The following is a 21,724-nucleotide window of genomic DNA, read 5'->3' on the forward strand; positions in this document are numbered from 1 at the left end:
ATTTGCAATTTGTAAAATCGCCATTACGCTTCTGCTAATAATTCTAGGGAATGCTTTTTGTCTGTGCAATATGTTTAAGTACAGTCCAAACTGCTCTACCTAGCAAAACAAAACCAGGAAAAATCCATCTTACAGGCTGCCTAATATCAAGTGGAACAGGATTAATAAAACTGTGCAACTGTCTTGTTGGCATGCCTCCTGGAGGAATAGTAATGAACATATAAACAGGAATAAAATGCATTTCCTCAATAAATCTGTCATACATTGAACATGAATATATATTTCAACCATTTCCTTTGATACAAAAAAATCTCAAAATAAGCTAAAGCAAGGAAAATGAAATATTCTATTCTCTATCAAAAAGGAATATTAAGCTGTAGTCAATTTTCAACATAGACATTGCGATACAAGTGAAAAACCCTATAACTGCTCAGTTACTTTTTCACAATGTGACATATCAATATACAAATATTTCATTCCACGGTGCACTTTTAAGCACATCAAAATGAACACGGGCGTTTCAATGTGATCAGCTCTGCCACAGACAATTCACTAGCATGCATGGGGCTGAAATCGCAAATTTGGATTATCAAGAGTCTCTTCGGGTATAATTTTGCTCCAAGTTTTGTATGGCAGGTGTATTAGGTTGCCATAGAAACACCTCATTAAATCTGCAGCATGGAGTGCCATTTAATCCTGGCCAGAGCGACCACACCATCATGAGCACAGCACACTCTAGAGAAGGAGCTGGAGAACTAGATATAATTCTTTTTTTTTTTACTTCCACACGCCCCCTTTGAAGGAATTCTACTGAATTTTCTAATGAATTCATGCTATTACCCCACAGGCCTACAATTACTTCTCCTAGTCTGGGATGAGAGACTCAGGAAGGATTTCAACAGGAGATCATGTATAATTAACCTTCTTCGACAATGTCATCTGCTGCTATTCACCACAATAATAATGCTCATGATCTAGCTATCAGACGGGAACCACTGTTGCACACCAAGGTACATTAAAATACGAATGCACAGTTACTTTTGGGGGGTTAAGGTTAGGATTACTGCTGTAATAACAAGATGTACTCAGATGTACCAAAGAATTAGCAGCAAAAACAACAGTAGTAATTCCTTCCCCTTAACAGCAGGGAAAAGAAAACTCCAAAATGCTTTAAGACATTAATGAGTATGGTAGCTTTCACCAAAGCTTATGGAATTATTCCCTTTATGAAGTCACTGATGTTCCCTTAAACCAACGATATCTAATTTGGGGAACCCTTAAAGCAAATCCAAAAACATCCCCGGAGCAAAACAGCTTGGCTCGATCTCACTTTCTGTGTAAAATCAGCATTTTGATTCAAACTAATTTATTATGAAGCTGCTGCCCCACAGTTATTCTCTTAATTATTTCAGTTTTAATTATCCTCCTTATTTAATTGCTATCGAGTGAGTTGAGTACAGTTTAAACCGAAGGTCCTGATGGAAATTGATGTGTTGCGTTGGTGAGAAAAGTTTGAGGCCCCCTTCCTTCCCTGTGATTATTAATTACTTTCTCAAAATTATGCTCTCTTATATTTAACATGCATTGACATTAAATACTGTAAATGCTTTAAGAACCCATTCATATGCATGAGCCACCGTGTATTAATAATGTGAAATTAAGCATGACTAAAGCCCTGTCACAAACTGTTATTAATTCTCTACTACATAATTAAGAAACTAGAAACACTAATTCTTTCTCTCCCCAGTTCAGACACTCAGGTTCCACCATTTCACTGTAACAGGCGTGGCACAAATCGGTACGCCGCCTACCGTAATCAGGAGTCGTCTTTCTCCTTGCCTGCAGAGTCTGTACCACCTGTAACAAAGCACAAGAAAATAAACTTATAACCTCAATCCGACAAGTAATCATAGAGTTCTACGGCAAATTCTTCCAAACCCGAATCTGTATGGTGTTGAATAACGTAGGGCATTTTGAAATCACTTCCTTCCTTTAAGGGGTGCAGTTTTAAAGCCCTGATGTACAGTACTTCTTTAATGGAATCAACCACACATACTGTACATGTGAGCACTTAATAAAATAATATCAAAGGTAAATATTCAAGCTGAGAAACACTACTCCTGCGTCTGCCACACACATGCTTAATTATGGAAATCTGGGCTATTTGCTATGGATGTATTTTGTTTGAATCTTCTAATGTAAAAAAAGGTTTCTCCAAAATGCACAGAGAAACAGTTTATATTAGCAGCACTCCTGTTGTCTCTTACTAATCCCTGTTGGTAGAACAGTCTGAAAGAGCAAAGGGTATAATGATCTTTTCCCCTCAAGGGATAAATAAGTCAGGTGCCTTCATATTGGTATATTCCTTTCCATACCTAACTTTTCAGTAACATGACATTAAACAAATGTTTTACATTGTTGAGCTGCAGTTTTTGTTTCTTGACTCAGGGCTAATCTCCTCTGTGTTTCAAGGATTTGACTCATTAATTATGTCATTTATCTAAGATTCTCTGAGGCTTACTTTTCTCAAAATGGAATTAATCCAAAAGATTGTCGTCTGATGTTTTAATGATGACAACAAAAAGAACAATCCGGACCAGCTCAATTGTTATTGAAGGGGTTTAAGAATGTGACCACAAAATAGCTCAAAAAAGCATAAGAAGAAGTATTAAAACATAATATACTGAGACAACAGAGGATGGGCCTAATATTTGACACGAGAATTAAAAAACGTATTCCTGCTTATTTTTTGTGTCTTTTTGAAATATTTGTAAAATGTTCAAGACAGAATTCAAACCTGAGGACATGAGACAAGCTTCCTGAGAACTCCCAACTGATGCATTGAAACTCTAACCTGGAGAGAGCATCTATACAGAAGACCCCTAGAGACCTCCTGCATATACAAGTCCCACAGTGGCAGATTAAAAGACAGTCCACCGGAAACAAGTCTAGCAAGACCAGACGTCACTGCGCAGAGCATTACAGACCTGTTTTAAAACGGACAGTTCTTCTTTAAATGTCCTACATAAAGGCAAACTGAGGACACAAGAATGCAAATGCACTGTAGGTTCACCTTGCAGGCAGTAGAGAACTTGCAGGGTGAGGAGAAAGTGATCTTCCCAACTCCATTTTACCTTCCAAATAGCCCTTTGCATTATCTACAAACGCCCATGCCACAGCTCTGAAATGGCCATTAACCCTACTTTAGCCCCACGTAAACAATTTTAAATCCTCACTGCTGTGCCATCACAGCTCTACTCTGATTTCAAAACTCTTTCCGAACCTGCTTTTTGTACTTTTGTTTTTCTCCGTGGCCTTGAAATCGCTCTCTCCCAACCTGAGCCCCCACACCTAATTTGGAGTGCTGTGACACAGATATTAACGTCAAATGCACCCCCTTTCAGAAACTGCCCCCTGCAGTTCGGCCCTGCTAGTGTAAGGTAGCAGTGACGGATCGCTGGAACAGGAGGGGTGATGAAAAGGACTAAATGTGGCAGCAGCATATTCGTACATGCAAGATCACACAAAAATGGCCACAAAATGCCTGCAGTGGAGGCTCAGCAACTCCACACTCCCTGATATGTCCTGTACGTCTAGAGCAGAAATGTATTTTTTTTTATCCAGCCAGTATTGATTTGTGTATTTTAATAACTATACTTCCGTACACTGTGTTAAATGCACTAATACAAAAAACAGGTTGCTTCTAAAGTTAACTGAACTGTTAACTGAACAACTACCATAAAACTGCACTGTGAAACAATTCAAGTAGTAAACAGCACACAATAACATGGACAGTGACGATGAAGACTGCACAGATTGATGCAGATGGGTGCCATGTCCTTCTACAAGTGGTTACAAATGTTGGCCAGATCAGAGCAGTGCTCACTGGTGGGTAGTTTTGCTGCGACTTATTTATGGGGCTAATTAGCTTCATGACCCCCATACAGGCCTGTAGGGGTGGCCTCCTCAAATGGTTTGTGAAGCTCTGGGTGAAGGGACTTTCATTTCTACATTTTCTCTCCAGCACCGTTATTAACAATAAAAAAGCACAGTCAATTCTTACAGACTGGCTGACTCCTTTGGCAAACTGAAACGGCACCAAAGCATCCAAAACTGCCCTTGATGGAACTGCTTGCATGTAGAGTGTCCTACACTCCGAGGGTTTTTTTACCCCGAGTCGCCCTCCAATGACTTGGCACAAACACATTCTTTTTGCCGGACTTGACTCGGGACTAATCTCCTCTGTGTTTCATAGATTTGAGTCACAATGCTTTCTTTCCAGGATGGAAACTACTGTACATAAAGCAATATGCAACTGCTCCCACAAGCCTTTGCGTGAAGACATGTAGCTTCCAGTTGTCGGTTTTAAGTGCACTCAGGAGAGTAGCAAATCTTTTTTAACTGGCACTCATTGAACCCCAACAGCATGTGTTTTGGTGCCAAAATTAGTTAATTCCACATCCAGCTTAATGATCTTTTGTTAAATGGTTCAAAAAACAGCTTCGAAATGTACCTTAATGGACTGTGAATTGAGGCGGCCACGAGAAAGGGCACGAAGCCAGTGGCTGTTAAAATAGCACTTTCTTCTGTGATTAAAACAGGCTTCCTTTTATATTAATCACACGGGTTACTCAGCAGAACTCCTGCCTTCTGAACTTAATCACGTGCATGTTAACTGCACGGAAGTGCTCCATCGGACAGGGGAAAAAGCTTTGTTCTATCATACCCAATCAGCTGTAGTCGATCAAAGACTAACAGTAACCTGAGATTTATTTATGATACAAAATGCTGCTACATGCAAGGTTCAGGACTTCTTCATCCTAATGGACTCAAAAACGAGGTATCAAGCGCTGGAGGTCAGACGTGGGCTCAGATGCACTTGCAAACACCACTCAAACAGTTTTAAGGGCATATTCCCACTACGAATTCTTATTATTTTTGGGTCACGGCAATGCACGGCCAACTCTGGAAGCACAATGTGCAAGGCAGAACATGACTCCATTCAGGCCCTGAATGGGAAGTTAAACAGACTTGATAATGATAATGATGAATGGCGGAATGCAATTTTAAATCTATTTGAACGGAGTCTGAAAGTTTCCTTTGATTCCTAGTCTACTGAAGAGCTACTTGTAGAGCCTGCTGCATTCACTATAGACATTTCTGTAAGGTGGCAATGTTCCTGATTAAAAAAAGCTCATGTCACAATATATATAAAGTGAAAACCTGCTTGTGTTCCCTAGAATCCCAGAGTAAATGCATTGCTCAATGGTTTTGTGATCGTGAGATATAAGGGTCACCAAAACCCTACATAAAAGACTCAAATTAAAGCTCTCAATCAGTGTGGCCTCCCGAAACTATCCTCTTGCAGTTTAGTTCTAAGACAGGGTACACAGACCTTGATTAGTACCATTTATGGAATCTCTTAAAACTATGTAGGCACAAAACTGGTGATACACAAGGTCTGTGAATCCACAACTTCGTAGTGTCATTTTTTCAGCCTTAGAATTTTTCTGACCTTAAGAAGCTATTAACAGCTACTTAAATTTTTTATTTTACAGATCTGACTCGATAAAGTCAGGATAGTTCACAATCTAGGACACAGATTTTTTTAACAAAAATGCTAGATTTCCGAATGCAAGCCACACACATCTAAGGGCTCCTGAAATGTGTGAGCATTAAGCAATTGAATATTCAGGAATCCGATACCCTTTTTTTGATCGTTAATAAAGAACCAAGCTTGTTCTTACACAAAACCCAAGACAGACAACAGAGAATTAAAGTATTTTGTCCTGTAGATTATATACGTAGATGCCCTTAGAATTTAAGCAAAAAAAAAGAATGACAACGATTTATGATCTCAGCAAATGAAAAGACAAAGGAATTGCCAAACATTCTAAAAAAAAAAACAGTTTGCTTTAGCTACAGATGACATGATGAATAGTTTGTCATTTTGTGGAGTCCGTTTTTAACACCATCTGTGCTAATTCTCAGATCTCCATTTGTCTAAACTAACTCACTTCTGGACCTGAAACAGTAGAATTAATTGCCCAACAGTGTGGTATTTTATTATACCTTCATCATTTGGCATTTTTGTTAGTAATGGCTCCAGCTGTTTACACAAGAAGATATCCAGAAAAAAACTCGTCACCCTGGCTCCTAGGTGATTTCAATCAACATTTATTGCACCTGCTTTAATCTCTCTAATGCTTAATTTTAGAATTTGGTTAAAACAAACCCCCAGGCTCCCCCTTACTTAAAGAGTTGATAATCCACAAAGCAATTAATGTTTAGAATTCTAGAATGTACAAAGGAATTGTTCCTTTTTCAAGGAATAGTATTTTAACAGTTATTAGACAATGTACATTAAGCCTTTTTTAGATCCTGGTGGAAGTTTTGTTACTAGATTTTACCAATCATTTAACATTATTTTAATGTTATTTCCGAATATGATTTGGAGAATTCAGATCAAGAAACTCAATGATAAAGCAATGTTAGCTATCTCATGACTAATGCAAATGATGAATACAAAATGATTCAATTTTCGTGGTTTCATTCCATCTAGAGTTTGAAAAGAATATGAATGTCCTAAAAGCACAACATTTTCCTGCTCCTGAAAAGAAAAAGAAAAACTGCTTTTAATTCAAGACAGCCATGTTGGTATTATAAATAATACATGGTAAACAGCAGCATCATATCTTCTTGAAGCAGTTCCTGTTTGAAGTGGGTTCTTTTGAGCTGAGGCATTAAAAGGAATAGAATTCAAAAAGGTTCAGGCCATCTTAGGATGCATGGAGTAGCTGTCAGTTAAGCAATTGGTCTGTCGGTGCTCTTTTGTGCTGATTTCTGTCATGGGGAATATATACTGCACAATCACAGCATGCTAATGAAAAAATAACTGAATATGCATTATTCTTTTGATTTCAATTGCCAAACATGATCAGAACTCCTGGATGACGCAATGGCAGTGGTTAGCCTGCTGCCTGGGGTGCTATCTGTGTGGAGTCTGTATGTTCTGCCTGCATTAATGTGTATTTCCCCTAGATGCTCCAGCTTCCTTCCATCATTCAAAGACCACTTTGTAGGTTAATTGATTTCTGAGAAAACTGCCCTTGGTGTAAGTGTGGGTGTTTATCTGTGTGTGTCCCCTGTGATGGACTGGCAACCTATTCAGGATATATAGGTTCTATTCCTGAAGAAAAGTTTCAAACTTGACCAAAGTTCAGGACAACTGAAGGAGGGTTATACAGTATGTAAGAATTTTTTCTATACACCACTACAGTAAGAACAAATTCCATGGAAGTTCAGTACTGCACAAATGATCATTTATATATTACACGTGTTCTCCACAGAATGTCCGGCGCACCAGAAGTGCAATAATACCATCATTGCTGAAAATTCAATGTATGTGGCTTTTCATTTTTGAGAATTGCTGATTGTAGTTTGCCATTACCTGTCCAATTTTATGTTGTTGTTGTTTTTTTTTTAAGAAAGGAAACTGCAATTTCAAATGTATGCAATATATTGAGAAAAAAAAAGTTTGTGAAGCTTCAGAATGACAGCATTGGAAAAAGTGGGTCACAGAACATTGTGTTTCTCACCAAGGAAATATCCTCATTACTTGAACACTTAAAAAAAAAAAAGTCCTGCAACAATACTTTCTGACTTTCTGTTCTGAACCAGGGAGTTCGTGTCAGAAAGCTGACTGTCAATATACTGTAGCTGCTGTAAAACAGCCAAGGCACTCTGAGCCATGCGACAGACATGGTGATATATTTAACTCAAGTGAGCTTCTTGGCAGTTCATCATATAGATCCTGTGACGCAGTTCTACCACCATGAGTAGAAATTCAGGCAACTTAAGGGAGGCAGAAGAGCCACTCACTGCACATTTGTGTCGCTTACCAAGCATAATATAAAACATCCTTTAAACAGCTTCAAACCTTTGCAAGACCAGTTCACTATGAACCTTGTCGGTGTTCCTTTACTTCACAGAGCAGATTCCAGTTCCGCAGGGAATCCTTCATTATGTTCCCTTATGTTCAGCACTGTTCATAAATGTTCAATCAAAGGGTTAAAAGTGGAATACAGTTCTAGTCAGACCTAAGCCCTTTGATGGAGTGGAGTGTGAGTATGAAAGAGTAAAGTACTTCAGACCAAGGGAAACAGGTCAGAATGAAAGACAGACAATTCACTCAAATCACAGAATGAATTTCTCATTCTTATGAGGCACTATAAGTTAATGAAGTCAAGTTCCAACTCCTGGGATGGAGCTCAATGCCAGTTTCAACAGAAGCACTCAATGCCTCACTTTTGTTTCTACGCAGAAGGGGAAAAACTACTCAGACCACCCTAAACCAAAGAGATGGTTTTTGTTAGCTTACATTCAGCCAGTTTTTGGTTTATTAAGCCATTTTCCCCTGCAGTCCTCGTCATGCCTGCCTGTGAAAACAGCACAACACCTTGCAGGGTATCTGCAGCCTTGACAGAGTGAAACCAACTGAGGACACGACTCCCAGGAAAGTCAATTTCACCTAATGCTGTCAATTATGCAAATAAGCCGTCAGCAAAAGGGCACTGATGGCTCTCCGCCTCACCTAAAAGGGCCCATGCTGCAAAACTGACATTTCCTCTATTAAAGCAGCGTTTCAGCCCTGCAGCCTGAACTCGTCAGATGTCAGGGGCTCAGCTCAGCTACAACTGGACCTGGGCTGTACTGGGATGGGAGACTTCCAAGGAAAACCAGGTCAACCTGGATGAAGATGTCAGCTGTATTTTTCCACTTTATTCATTTATTTTAACTGCACCCCACTTCCTAACCTCCTTTTTGTTATTCTTTATGTGCAGTACCGGCCAGCCCCCAATCTGATGGTTTTTATTCACAAATCACAAAAGCTTCCACAGAACTGCTTTTTCGTAACAAAACTGTACTGGGGCATATTGTTAACTGGTGCACATGATCTAGCTGACCAGACAGCTGTTTAGAGTAGCCTGACAAAATGCTTTGGCAAAATGTTTGAATTAGGACAAATTCAACCTAAAACCATTCTCTAGCCCTTGCTTTACCAGCAAGCAACAGATAAGATGGTGCACATTGGTCCCTCAATCTGTTACCTTCTCCTGGATTCCAGCATACCAGCTTGTCTCCAGTGCTATTCTGGTTTGTGACTAGTGTAGGCTTCACACAAAGACTCTCTGCTTTTCACTTTGCTCTCACTTTCAAAGACCAGTGACTCACGATATACAGAAGTAGCTCTTTGTGTGCGTGTAGGCTGCTTGCTCATGTCTTAGGGATGTTAGCACTCAACTCTTTAGCATTTTGTCTTATTCTAGCCTGCAATTTATTCTACATTTTCAGTTGCCTGTTAGCTTTATAAAAGCCTATGGTAGGATAAAACAATATAAAATGCCAATTTATCTCTTTTTCTTCTTTCAGCCTCGCCTTCCTATTTCCATAAAGTGCCTCTCAGACTCTTAGTGAATGCTGAGATACAGCAGTAGTCAAAGTCAAAGTGCCACAAGACACCTTAAGGGCTTTTTTCACATGCTTGCTAAAATATGCAAAACTCAATGCTCAGGTCTCTGGGTGTCCCCTCTTAGACTGTCTCTCATTTTGCAGTGGCTGTTCCATCATTGCACACTTTGCCTTTGTGCATTCTAGAATTCCCACTGCTCTGGTTCTACAGGAAAAATGGACTTAATCACTGCATTATTTGAAAATGGTTAAACAAATCCAAGTCCTGGAATCAGTTTACATAGTCTTCAAGCTACTGCCAGAGGACCTTTGAAATAATCACCATTGAATGGATTTCTCTTGTAACCCCACTGCTTCACAAGTTTTTTTTATATCCAGTCCTCCACCACTGTACTTCTTAACAGTCGATGTTTCTTAGGAATTACCAAACGCAACTGACTTCGAATAAGCAAGATAAAGACCAATTTCAAATCAGCCCTCAAAAAACACATTGAGCGCAAATACTGCCCCCAACTCATTCTTCCATCTGAAAAATGAAATGGAATTCTTAGTTACAGTTATTGAGTTAATGTTAGTATGACTGGAGTTCTGGTTTGTCAAGTGATGACACTGCTATGCAAACACTCTGAGGCCCAGATAACCCCTGTCAAGGTAACTTAAGGCTTAAATATGTTGCACATATTTATTTAACATTCCAATTCTATTGCACAATGTGTCACCTTAACAGCACTGGGAATCATCAAAAGAGGGAACAAATCTAGTAAGAATTCCATTATCAAACAAAATAAACTGGTTTGAAAGGCAACTGGCAAAGAAAGTTCATCAAGATAGTGGGATACACTTCATCCGTTTCAGTGTCAACAAAGGGGTTTCTAAACTCATTATCAACCCAAACTCAATTGAATGGGGTGAAAAGGAGACTGAAAGGTTAAGGAAACATCTCACACCAGCAAATGTTAAATTGTTTAATCTGGAAACACTAACCGTATGACGTAACTAACCACACTATGGTTGTGTTTGCAAAATAACAACTTATTGATCTGAAAAGGTCATGTTTACAGATAATGCAAGTGTTTTCTACTCTTCATGCTAGCCAAGTGAATGGACAGGGCGCGTCTTCTCATAAAGACCAATTTTTCATTTTAACTTAAAAATCAATTCAATTGAGTTAATATTTCATAGGTTTAGAATAGTAGAATAACAATAATAGCAGCTTTAAAGGAAGGCTATTGGTGATTTGTGTATGTGGACTGTGGTGGTGGTGGGACAGTCTTGGGGAGAAAGACAGGCACGTGGGATTATACAAAGTCCTGTATGGTGAAAACCAACAGCATTATTACATTTAAGGATTCTAAGAAACACTGTTTCACTTATAAACAAGCTCAACAAGTTCACTTAGGGAAAAAAAATAGAGAAAAAAACAAACAAGCTTTCTACAGTTTGACAAAAAAAAGTGCTTAATTGGGCAATTTCTCCCCACTAAGAGTCTGCGGCTGCAGCAACTTGAGTTGCTACGGCAACCTTTTAAATGTACTTTAAGTCAGCTCTAACGAATCTCTTTTCTTTTTTTTATAATTAACAGAGGACAACATTTACATACAAAAGCAAATGAAAAAGTTCTGCAATTTCCTCACATACAACAGTAGATGAAAACAGACAGGATTTCAAAGAAACCTACAGGATGCATGCTACTCTTAAGCGTATTTTATATACGGCCTGGGACGATCACTCGGGGTGTCTTTAGAGAATTGCATCCTCCTCCTTCACAAAGCCAGCCCTAATTTAGGCAAATAAAGGGGATCCTTCAGAGACTAAATCTCAATCAGCTCCTTGTCTCAAAGGCCCGATATGATCATCCCACAGAGAACCAGCCATAACGTCACCATAGTTCAGTTCAAATCAAAACTGTAGGCTCTTTCATAGCAACTTTACAAGGACGCACAATTGAGCTATTGAAGCAAAACTAACATTTAGCTCCAATCGTGCCATTTTACAAAAATACAACTGCTGGATGTCTCATACCGTCAGAAAACACGAAAACAGGTAACAGACAGTCATGATCTTTGTATAACAATAATCAAGAATACAGAATACAAGAAACCAAAGACTGAATTTGTCATTCGAAAAGAGTGTGTGGGGAGGGGGAGGGTGGATGGGTAGCAGATCATTGTCATACATGATATATTGTATAATAATGGTAACAAACTGTCTGAACATGGTTTCACAAAGGAAATCGTCCAACTCCTCAAACAAATCTCTCTTGTATTTTTCTTCTATTTAAGAGGTTGTCTTCTCCTTTGAAATGATCATTACTAATCTGCAATCATAAGCTAACGAAGTAATTACCAACAGACTCTGTGGCATTAAGACTAAAAAGCAATAGGTCTAGATATATTCTGAATAATGTTTTCAGCCTTGCAAAAATGAACTTGTCACAATGCTTAGGACTATGATGTTGACTTAAATGATTTTAGAATATGTTAACTCATCACATTTATGAATCTGATTATTTTAGTAATATATAATAGTATACAATTCTTGTAGGTTTTGACTATGAAGAATTTTAGAAGAATTTTAATTTGGAATTTCCATCAAAAGGAATTAAAAAAGAACTGTAACAGTCTTTGTTCTCCAGTTACCTTTCTTTGAAATTAACTTTTAAACTGTAAAACAAGTAGTATTTGTCGGCAAAACTGTCTGGAAGTCAAGAGCAATATTTTTATTGGATTTAAAGAGATGTATTCAGAATCCTGTTTGTTTACAATATAATGGGGCCGCTTCTCTTCACCAGACGTTTTGTTGTCTAGTTCTGAATCACAGAAAATATGGCCTGCACATACCTGTAATGTAAACAAAGTTTTACATGTTACATTGTACTTTCATTGTGGCTTCAAATGTACTCATCAATACCGATTCTTTCTAAATCCAAAATAAAAAAAGCGTTGCAGTTCTTCCCTTTAAATGAGACCAATAGCAACAACAACATGTTGGAATAAGAATATAAGAACAGCTACACAAGACAGGCGACCATTTGGTACCTGGTTAGCAGTTAATCCAAGAATTTTGTCCAGCTGTTTCTCGAAAAAGCCAGTGCATCGGCTTCAACAACATGGCTGGGAGCTTTGCCCTACTCTCCCACAAACCTAGGCACCCAATACACTGACAACAAAACAGATACAGTACACATAATGTTTAAAAGCTCAACTCTTGTTAAACTGTTGTACAAACCATTTTTGACATATTGTTCCTTTTTAAAGAAAATGTACTGAGACTTCTGAGGGGTCAAAACCTTAAATTCTAATTTGAATTCATTGCATTTGTTTGCGTACGTGTTGAAAAAATTAGCTTTTTCTACAGTAATGCTCTTATATGACCATTTAGATTAATTTAAAGCTTAAAATGTTCAAAAACATCTTTACAACGGAAGTGATGGCTATTTAGTGCAGACTTTTAATTGACTTCTCTCTTTACCCACAGGCCCAAGCCAACCACCTGCAGCCAGGACGTCCGAGTGCAGTAATACACAGGATCTTATTTTTGAATGTTCTGGTCAGCACTAAGCAGGGACACAGGACTGCAAACCGTTCTGGCTCGCTCCTCCGGCTCCACAGAGGGATGAGCGCAGGCAGAATCAACCGCTACAGCATAGTGTCCTCAGAAGAAGACGGGCTGAGGTTGGCCACCATGCCAGGGGTCAACGGCTTCGGCAACGGCAAAATCCACACCCGGCGGAAGTGCCGCAACCGCTTCGTGAAGAAGAACGGCCAGTGCAACGTGCAGTTCGCCAACATGGACGACAAGTCCCAGCGCTACATCGCCGACATCTTCACCACCTGCGTCGACATCCGCTGGCGGTACATGCTGCTGATCTTTTCCTTGGCCTTCCTGGTTTCCTGGCTGGCCTTCGGCCTGGCGTTCTGGCTCATTGCGCTCATCCACGGAGACCTGGAAAACCCCACAGGGGACGAAAACTTCAAGCCGTGCGTACTGCAGGTCAACGGTTTCGTCGCCGCCTTCCTCTTCTCCATCGAGACACAGACCACTATTGGCTATGGGTTTCGCTGCGTCACTGAGGAATGTCCTATTGCGGTGTTCTTGGTGGTGTTTCAGTCTATCGTAGGGTGTATTATCGACTCTTTCATGATAGGTGCAATAATGGCGAAAATGGCACGGCCCAAGAAAAGAGCCCAGACCTTACTCTTTAGTCACAATGCTGTAATAGCCATGAGGGATGGCAAGCTGTGTCTCATGTGGCGAGTTGGGAATCTCCGAAGGAGCCACATCGTGGAAGCTCACGTCAGGGCTCAGTTAATTAAGCCACGGATCACAGAGGAAGGGGAGTACATACCACTAGACCAAATAGATATCAACGTTGGCTTTGACAAAGGGTTAGACCGGATTTTCTTGGTTTCTCCCATAACAATCCTTCATGAAATCGACGAAGAAAGTCCCCTTTTTGGCATCAGCAAGCAAGATCTGGAAACGGCCGACTTTGAAATTGTTGTCATACTTGAAGGGATGGTGGAGGCCACTGCCATGACCACCCAGGCGCGGAGCTCGTACCTGGCTGCGGAGATTCTCTGGGGCCACCGGTTTGAGCCTGTCCTGTTCGAGGAGAAAAACCAGTACAAAGTAGACTACTCCCACTTTCATAAAACTTATGAGGTGCCGTCAACTCCTCGCTGCAGTGCCAAGGACATGGTGGAGAACAAATTCCTGGTTCCCAGTACCAACTCCTTCTGTTACGAGAACGAACTTGCTTTTATGAGCAGGGATGAAGAGGAGGACGAAGACAGCAGGGTGTTGGATGACCTGAGTCCAGACAGCCGACATGACTTTGACAGACTACAAGCCACCATAGCACTGGATCAGAGGTCATACCGTAGGGAATCTGAGATATGACCTCTGATCCTTGACCTTTTGTCTGCTTTTGGGTTTGTTTTCATGAATAAATGCAGAACAATGCAAGTGCCATAGGAAAACTTAACTACTGTAATAGCGTTGCAAGGTCAAGAGAGACAAGCAACAGCAGAAAGCTGGGTGGGGTCTCTGGTAACCCTAGAAGTATAAGCAGAAATGTTGAGGCAAATGAGATCAACAAATGTTGAGGCAAGAAACAAAATAAGGCATCCTGAAAATATAATCAGGACTGTCTGAAACACAGAAAATGGTTAGAGAAAGGCCCTTTCTCTTCATAAAAACTTGAATATTTTCTTTTTACATACAGTAGATGGAGCTGAAAGCTTTAATTGATACATTACAAACAATAGGTGATAAAGAAAGAAACCATTTCACATTAAGGTGTAAATAGATTGCAAAATTATGTTACAATTAGTGCAGACATTGATTTATCAATGGGTATAGGAAAAACTGCAAGCTTTTTCTGCCTGCTCTTTGTTTTGTTAAGAGTGAAAACAGTACTGCCAGACTGAAGACCTGTGTTGGGCCTATCCATGTGGAATAATTAGCTATTCATAACAGAATCCTTGATTTATTGCAGCGAATGTTCTGGGAATTGCACTACCAGTAGTATTAGCTACTGTACCAGCAGACAGATCACCGAAAAAACTTATGGATATTCGTCATCAAGCATACTTTACTGTATACTATGCTACCTTATGGGTGCACAGATAGAAACACTTCTAAATAACAAAATTGAAGGGGAGGCATGAAAGTGGGCCTGGCAAGCACAATCACATTAATCAAGGACTTCAAGCACTAAAATGTCATTTGCACTACAGTTTTAAGGAGAATAATTGCATATGTTGTTCTCTCAGAAGAACAACACGTTCCGTTTATTTTGAGTCCCCAAATGAAGAACATGAGCTGGGTGGTACCGGGTGCCTGTAAGAAGGACTCACTTGACTTCCCTTTCTTTTTATCAGGCAAAGAAAAACAAACATCTGTTCTCTGGAAGGTGGCACCATGAAATGGTTTGAGTGCTATAGGCCAAATGGTGCCTGAGCTCCATCAGTATGGTCGCTCAGACCCATTCAGGTCTTTCAATTAAGAGGAAGGGTTTTGTTAACAAGGATGCTTTTTAGTGAGACAAAATATTGAAAAAAAATCAAATCAATATTTAACTCTATCTCATGAAGGGGACAAAATTGTCCTAGAGGGCAAGCATCTTTGCAGGTTTTCTAGGTCTCTTCCAAGCACCAGCTCCTGAAGAGCTGGGAGGAGGTATTATATTTGTCTCATTAAGCTAATAATGAGACGATTTAGAGCTGTAATGGAATGAAAACCTGCGGACACATCACCCCACTTGAACCAGGGCTGCCCATCCCTGCCTAACCCCTTAAAAGAGCAAATAAATACCATATATGGAAGGAGACAAAGGGAGATTCCACTCATTCAATTCTTACAAATTAAAATGTCATCCATATACAGTATCTATGCACATGAATTTTCAAAGATTAGTTTCCAAGCTCTAAATAAAGTAACAAATATTTCGCTTAAGCTACACAGCATGTAACCAGATTTGTTCTGGCTAAAACGAATCACTACTTCTAAATAAATCAAAGAATAAACCTATCAATACAAATTCAATAACTTCTTAATACTATAAAGCAACTTGTACTTATGATCTAATGAATACAGAACGGAGAAATTACACAGAAGAGGTTCCAGGTTATCCTGAAAATAGACTGATTATAAAAGTGAAAGTACACAGGATTAATGCCTTTACAAGATTTTTTGTAATCAAAAGGACACGTACCTTCAGATAGCCACAACCAAAGACAAATGATGACATTTTGGACAAAATCATGAGAAATAAAACTAAAACTGGGGAATAATAATTTGAGGAAAAATAATTACAAAGCATAGCTGAGTTAAAGAAGGCAGGCCAGTGGCTAAGAAAAAGAAGTGACAATATCTATCAGCATGAAGGCTGTTTACATTTGCAGGCTCATAAAATCACTCTTCATCATCACATTAGTTAGTGGACAGAAAAACTTTGAAATCAGGCAGTTTTTTTCCCTAATCAGATCAGTGGGAGGTTAAAACCAAAGCTGAAGATGACATCAGATATTGTGGAGGACTTATGTACCGACGTGTGTCTTTTTTTCTTAAACCGACTAAAACTATGTTATTTTCAATTCAGTTCGGTGTGTGAACCAAAAGATTCGTCTTTGTATCTGCATCTTTTCACATCACTTACCACACTTTGTGTACAACAAGAACTTAAATGAATACTTTCTGACCTTGCCAACAAACTATACCTGCTTTTATGTCCTTTCAAAATAAATAATTCTTTATCCCTCGTGATCACATTTAGTGACTAAGAAATGAACAGTAATTTGATAAAAGGTTAAAAAGCAGAACTAAATACAACTTTCCCAGCAGACTTAGTGTGGGTGTCCTGTTAGAAAAAGCAAGCAACACAAAGCAGGGCGATTTCTGTCACCAACGCTCAGAGACATTGAAATGAGGGATGGCATAGGAAATACCTAAAAAGATTATACACAGCTGTGTTGTTGTTTAACAAACTTTACAACTCCTATTTTTGTCACAAACTCTTGATTCAACGGCACTTTTGACAAAATCTGAGAATTTTGCTTCTGAATTTTGTTTCAGTTTTTGGAAGGACTTACTGTAGTTTCATAAACAAAAAATCACAGTCTGACAAAAATTGTGAGGATATAGGAGTTTTGAGTATGTACAGTAACAATGTAAGTTTGCAATGCAGAACATAAGAACTTGAATTTAGGTACAATTTTGCATTTAAGATTTACTCTGAATTTGCTTACAAAATGGACAAATCCAAAATTAAGAAACAACAACACAGGCCAAAGGTAACACCTTGCTTTATCTCAAATGTGTTTTATGTAGGTTTATGTTAACGCATACCCAAAGACACAGTTATGAGTGGTTTAGGTAATGCTACATTTATACCCTAGTTTGTGCTAGTGTTGAATCTATGTGAGAGCATGCATTGTATATTCAAAATATCTAAACTGGGGAACTCCAGAATCCAAGCTACATGGGATTCAGGGAACTAAGCCTGGCTAATCAAGAAAAAATGTTATACATAATGTACAGTCCAGCATATGGAGTGTGCTGTTATAAATTGTATAGATCATTTTGCCTACTGTATGTAAAACGCTATGAATAATCAATACTGTCAGGGAGCGATTTACGGTTCACCTCTACAGTTTCGCGAGATGTAGATCAAATTTCAAAAGCACTACACAGGGTAACCACCAAGTAAAAGTGTTGTCAAGAGGGGCTTCCTACTGTAACTGGAATAAGAAGGAGGAAAAATGGGAAATCCCAGAAGTTGTGAGGCGGAATTGAGGCATAGAGAATTCCTCTAATTTCTGTAACAATGGTAGACTTAAACAATACCGAATGCACTGTACTCCCCTCGGGAATCAGGATATTCTGATGCCCATAAACGAGAACAAAGTGAGATTTTGAGCCACTTTTTCCTTTCCAGACAGACATTAAATGAAAGCTTTAAATTATGTTGTCAAAGGGGGGAGTCTTATAGAACAGCCAAAACGCAATAGTATCACCAATAGTGCGAAACCCCTCATCTCTGGCTAGCGTTAACCACTATTCTTTTGTTCCGTTTTTTGATAAACGCTGCTAATTTGTGAAGCAATATCTTGGAAGAGGGTAGGGACAGACTGTTTGAGCAATAATGACTGGAATGCACTTAATCTCTTCTCTTCTATCATCAGCATCATCAAAGATAAAGGCATGGCTGTGTTTTTATCTGGTCAAAACAGATGAGAAAGTACGGTTTTGTAAATATGTACATTGCATTTCTTTGGTTACAACGCCTGTATAGCTTCTCCCTACAGTCACAGCTCCTCCAGACTGACGAGGCTCGGTCCACTGAGGAGATTTTCAATAAAAAGATTTTCTACTTGAAATTCCATACGACATGACATCAACCTAAATCTTTAGCCATATCTGCTTTATTTTTAAATACAAATCTTCCTCCTGTCTGCTACAAACACACGCTGGGATGCCACTGTGTGAAATATCCACATGTGGGGAAAAAAAGGCTGCACTGCATCACATGGTGTGGCCGTCTTGGAGAATTTCAACAGTGGCTGATGGCCAATGAGAGAAAATGTTCCATTTTTTTAAAAGAAAAGGCATAACCTCTCTTTACTGCTTTGGCCCAGAACAGTACGTGCAACATCCTTGTTCAGAAACTGTAGCGCTGCGCTAGATATTTTTGTTGAGCCTTTCTGCACTATTTTGGGCGGAAAAAAAAAAAGTGCTGGTCACCTTGATCTCAATGACAGTCAAAGCAATCCTTCATATGTAGTGCATGCAAGTGGATTTAAAGACACTCTTCTTTAACCCTTTATCGGTCCGTTCACCTGGGTAGTAAGCACTCTGGTTATTTCTTTTTGGAAATCAATGATGCACCCGTGCGTTTCATCGGTATTCATTCGAGATTAATTGCAGCTTGTGCAGGGAAACGCTTTCTGTACTCTGCCGTCCAAAAAGAACCTGCACCCGCTGGAGGAGAGGTGCAGTTCTCTCACCATCGCCAGCGAGAGCTCACCACCGCCCAGCCACCCACCGCACAAGGGGGCGCTGTTGAGTACGTGGCTGAGGACACCCCACCCGCACAGGGTGTGTGGTCGGGTGTGCGTGGCGCGGTCTCCGAGCACAAACGCCTGGCTTGTGGCGCTCGGTCAATCCTCCAAACATGGGCCTTTATGGATTGAGCCACACTGTGCCTCTTATTCCCCACATTTAAAACATGGAGACGCTATTAATAATCACAGGCTTAAGTGGACGTTAAAGAGCAGATACACTGCGTGTCCAAGAGTGAGCACCGCTGGAAGTCACAGGCAACAATTTAGCTGGTTTCAACGTGGCCCCAAAACAGCCCAAGCAGTGTACATTATCATCAGTGAGGCACACAATTAAATATGATGTAATGTGATGTAATTCTAGATGGCAGGAAAATATCCTTTACTTCCTGTGATCTATATATTGCAGCACATTTCAACCTAATTGAAATCATTCTTTTTGTTTTTGAAAGCTGTTGTTTGTTGTAACAAGCACAAACATTCATACATTGTATGAAAAGGTGACCATGATCTTTTTAAAAGTGCAGGAAATTCTTCCTTTTCACATTGAAAACCTTATTCACGTAGTTCTTACAGTATAGTGCACTTGCTTGTTTCCGGCCAGAGATTTGAATGAGCTGCTCTCATTTTGTGTTTAACATCACATTAGATTTTGATTCAACTTTGGCACTGATATGATACTCCTACCCTCTTCCTAATTATTCTTACTTCTCAAAGGAGATTTTTAAAGACATTGGTACTGTACAGATATAATGCCACATTGTAACCCTTCAAGATATTGAAAATACTGACCATTTTTCAGATTTTCTCACATACAGTACTGAGCTTCCAATTGTACCAGACAGGGACCCTTCTGACCCCTAAATGAATTTAATGACCCACACAAGATTGTCCAGGTACTTTATTGACCAGCTGGTTTTGAACAGGGTTTACTTTTAGAAATGGCAACAAGGCAGTGTGAATAGCCAAAATGTTAGAAGATCAAAACCTATAACTTTCATTTTTTCAAATGAAAACACCATCAGCAGTAAAAAAAAGCCTTAGCCTGGCTGTTCAAGCAAATGTCCCAAAAAGTCTTTAAAAAGCAGTCCTCTGAGTGCAGACCAGAACAAAGTGACCAAAAGACAGAATTAAGCTCGTGCAAAACTCTGATGCACAAATGTCGTTTTGGGAGTTGAGACATGAGCTAGATCAATTAAAATAGGCAAACGTGATCTCCTGCTACACCTGCCACTTACACATATGAAGGATAAATGGAAAATGCTCTGCAGACTGGTTTTCAAGGTGAAAGAAGCCTTTGCCCCCGTCCTAATATTTATGCTTTGCATTGCCTTCTGAGAAGGTATGGGTAACCTGTTGTGTGAAACCTTTGTATTTACCATAGGGTGTGATACCACTGGGATGTTAGTGGCCTGTCTCACAAGAGGTAACCATAGTAGTACATCATCAGCTTCTATGCTGCATCACGGGATTGCAAGTGTCACTTTGTCGTCGTTATGCTTTAAACAACCTTTAAGGTGGAATTATTACACAGATCCTATATAATTGCCTGTCTCAATGTAATCAGACATGCAGTTTAATGATTGTAAAAAAGAGAGACAATATAAATGACATCTGCTTATTCAAAGAAGTATTAAAAAATTGGAATATTTTGCCCTTTATTTCTCTTTAAGTGTAGAGATATTGTAAAACAATTACTTTTGGACCTTAATAGAAGACCTCAAAGGTTGCATCCCTGATTTTTAATTTGTGTTTGGTTTTCAACAACTTCTGAGCACATTTTCTCAATCTCCAAAATTCGTAAAACAAAACAAAAGGCTCAAGATGTGATTCTTGTCTCAGTTATTTGTAGTTTTATTTTGTTTCAGCACAGAAGCTTGTGATTAAAACTGGTATTTCTCTTAAAGGGATAATTGGATGACCTTTGACCTCTGTAGAAGTCTTCCTCTATGCCCAGATTATATACTGAAAAAAAAATTATACTGGGTTTTTTGTTTTATTTTAATGGATGATGAAAAGTTTATTAAATTATTAAATTAAATCTAATGATATAATACTGCCGTTTCATTTATTTCTTTCCCCTGTGTGTCTCGAGTTCCATCCAACCATCTTCCAACCAATTTAGGGTCGCAAGAGAATCAGTCTATCCCAGCAAGCAACAGGCACAAGAGAGGGGACGAAGGCCAGTCCATCATAGGTCACACGCACAGACATAGACAAACTCACACTAAGGACAATTTTCACAGAAGCCAGTTAACCTGCCAGTGTGTCTTTGGACCGGATTAAATGCTCCCAAGTAAACATACAAACACCATACAGACAGTGGCCCAGGACTTGAACCCAGGGCCCTAACAATGCTAACCCACATGCCACTTTCGTTGAGAATTGCTCATATTACGTCACCACGTGCCAAATGTAATCTCATGTACCCTTTACTCCATAACGTGCTTGAGACAATTTGATTAAAGCAACAGTTCCTAATAGAAAAACAAGAAGAGCCCCAAACTCTACCCATAAGCATTAAGACAATATGAAAATCCTTTACATTGCAATTCAGATGAGCTAACAAACCAAGAGATTTATTCAGAGAAGAAGTGTTAGAAACTGAGTCACGGTTCAGGAATTTGCAAGAACAATACGTGTCAGCTCATTCCCACGTACGGCAGACACGGGGAATCGTGCAAATTGAC

General features: G+C 39.4%; 1 protein-coding gene across 1 annotated transcript in view; it reads left to right on the forward strand.

The window, feature by feature from the left end:
* Positions 1-21,088, forward strand: part of kcnj12a (potassium inwardly rectifying channel subfamily J member 12a) — a 35,522-nt gene extending 14,434 nt beyond the window's left edge. Inside the window, exon 2 of the mRNA XM_015359903.2 lies at positions 12,949-21,088. Within this exon, the coding sequence (XP_015215389.1) occupies positions 13,087-14,373 (1,287 nt within the window). The 5' untranslated portion in view covers positions 12,949-13,086 and the 3' untranslated portion in view covers positions 14,374-21,088. The remainder of the gene's footprint in view (positions 1-12,948) is intronic.
* Positions 21,089-21,724: the final 636 nt, after the last annotated feature.

The sequence above is a fragment of the Lepisosteus oculatus genome, chromosome 19 (genome assembly GCF_040954835.1).
Source record: "Lepisosteus oculatus isolate fLepOcu1 chromosome 19, fLepOcu1.hap2, whole genome shotgun sequence".
NCBI classification, from domain to species: domain Eukaryota; kingdom Metazoa; phylum Chordata; class Actinopteri; order Semionotiformes; family Lepisosteidae; genus Lepisosteus; species Lepisosteus oculatus.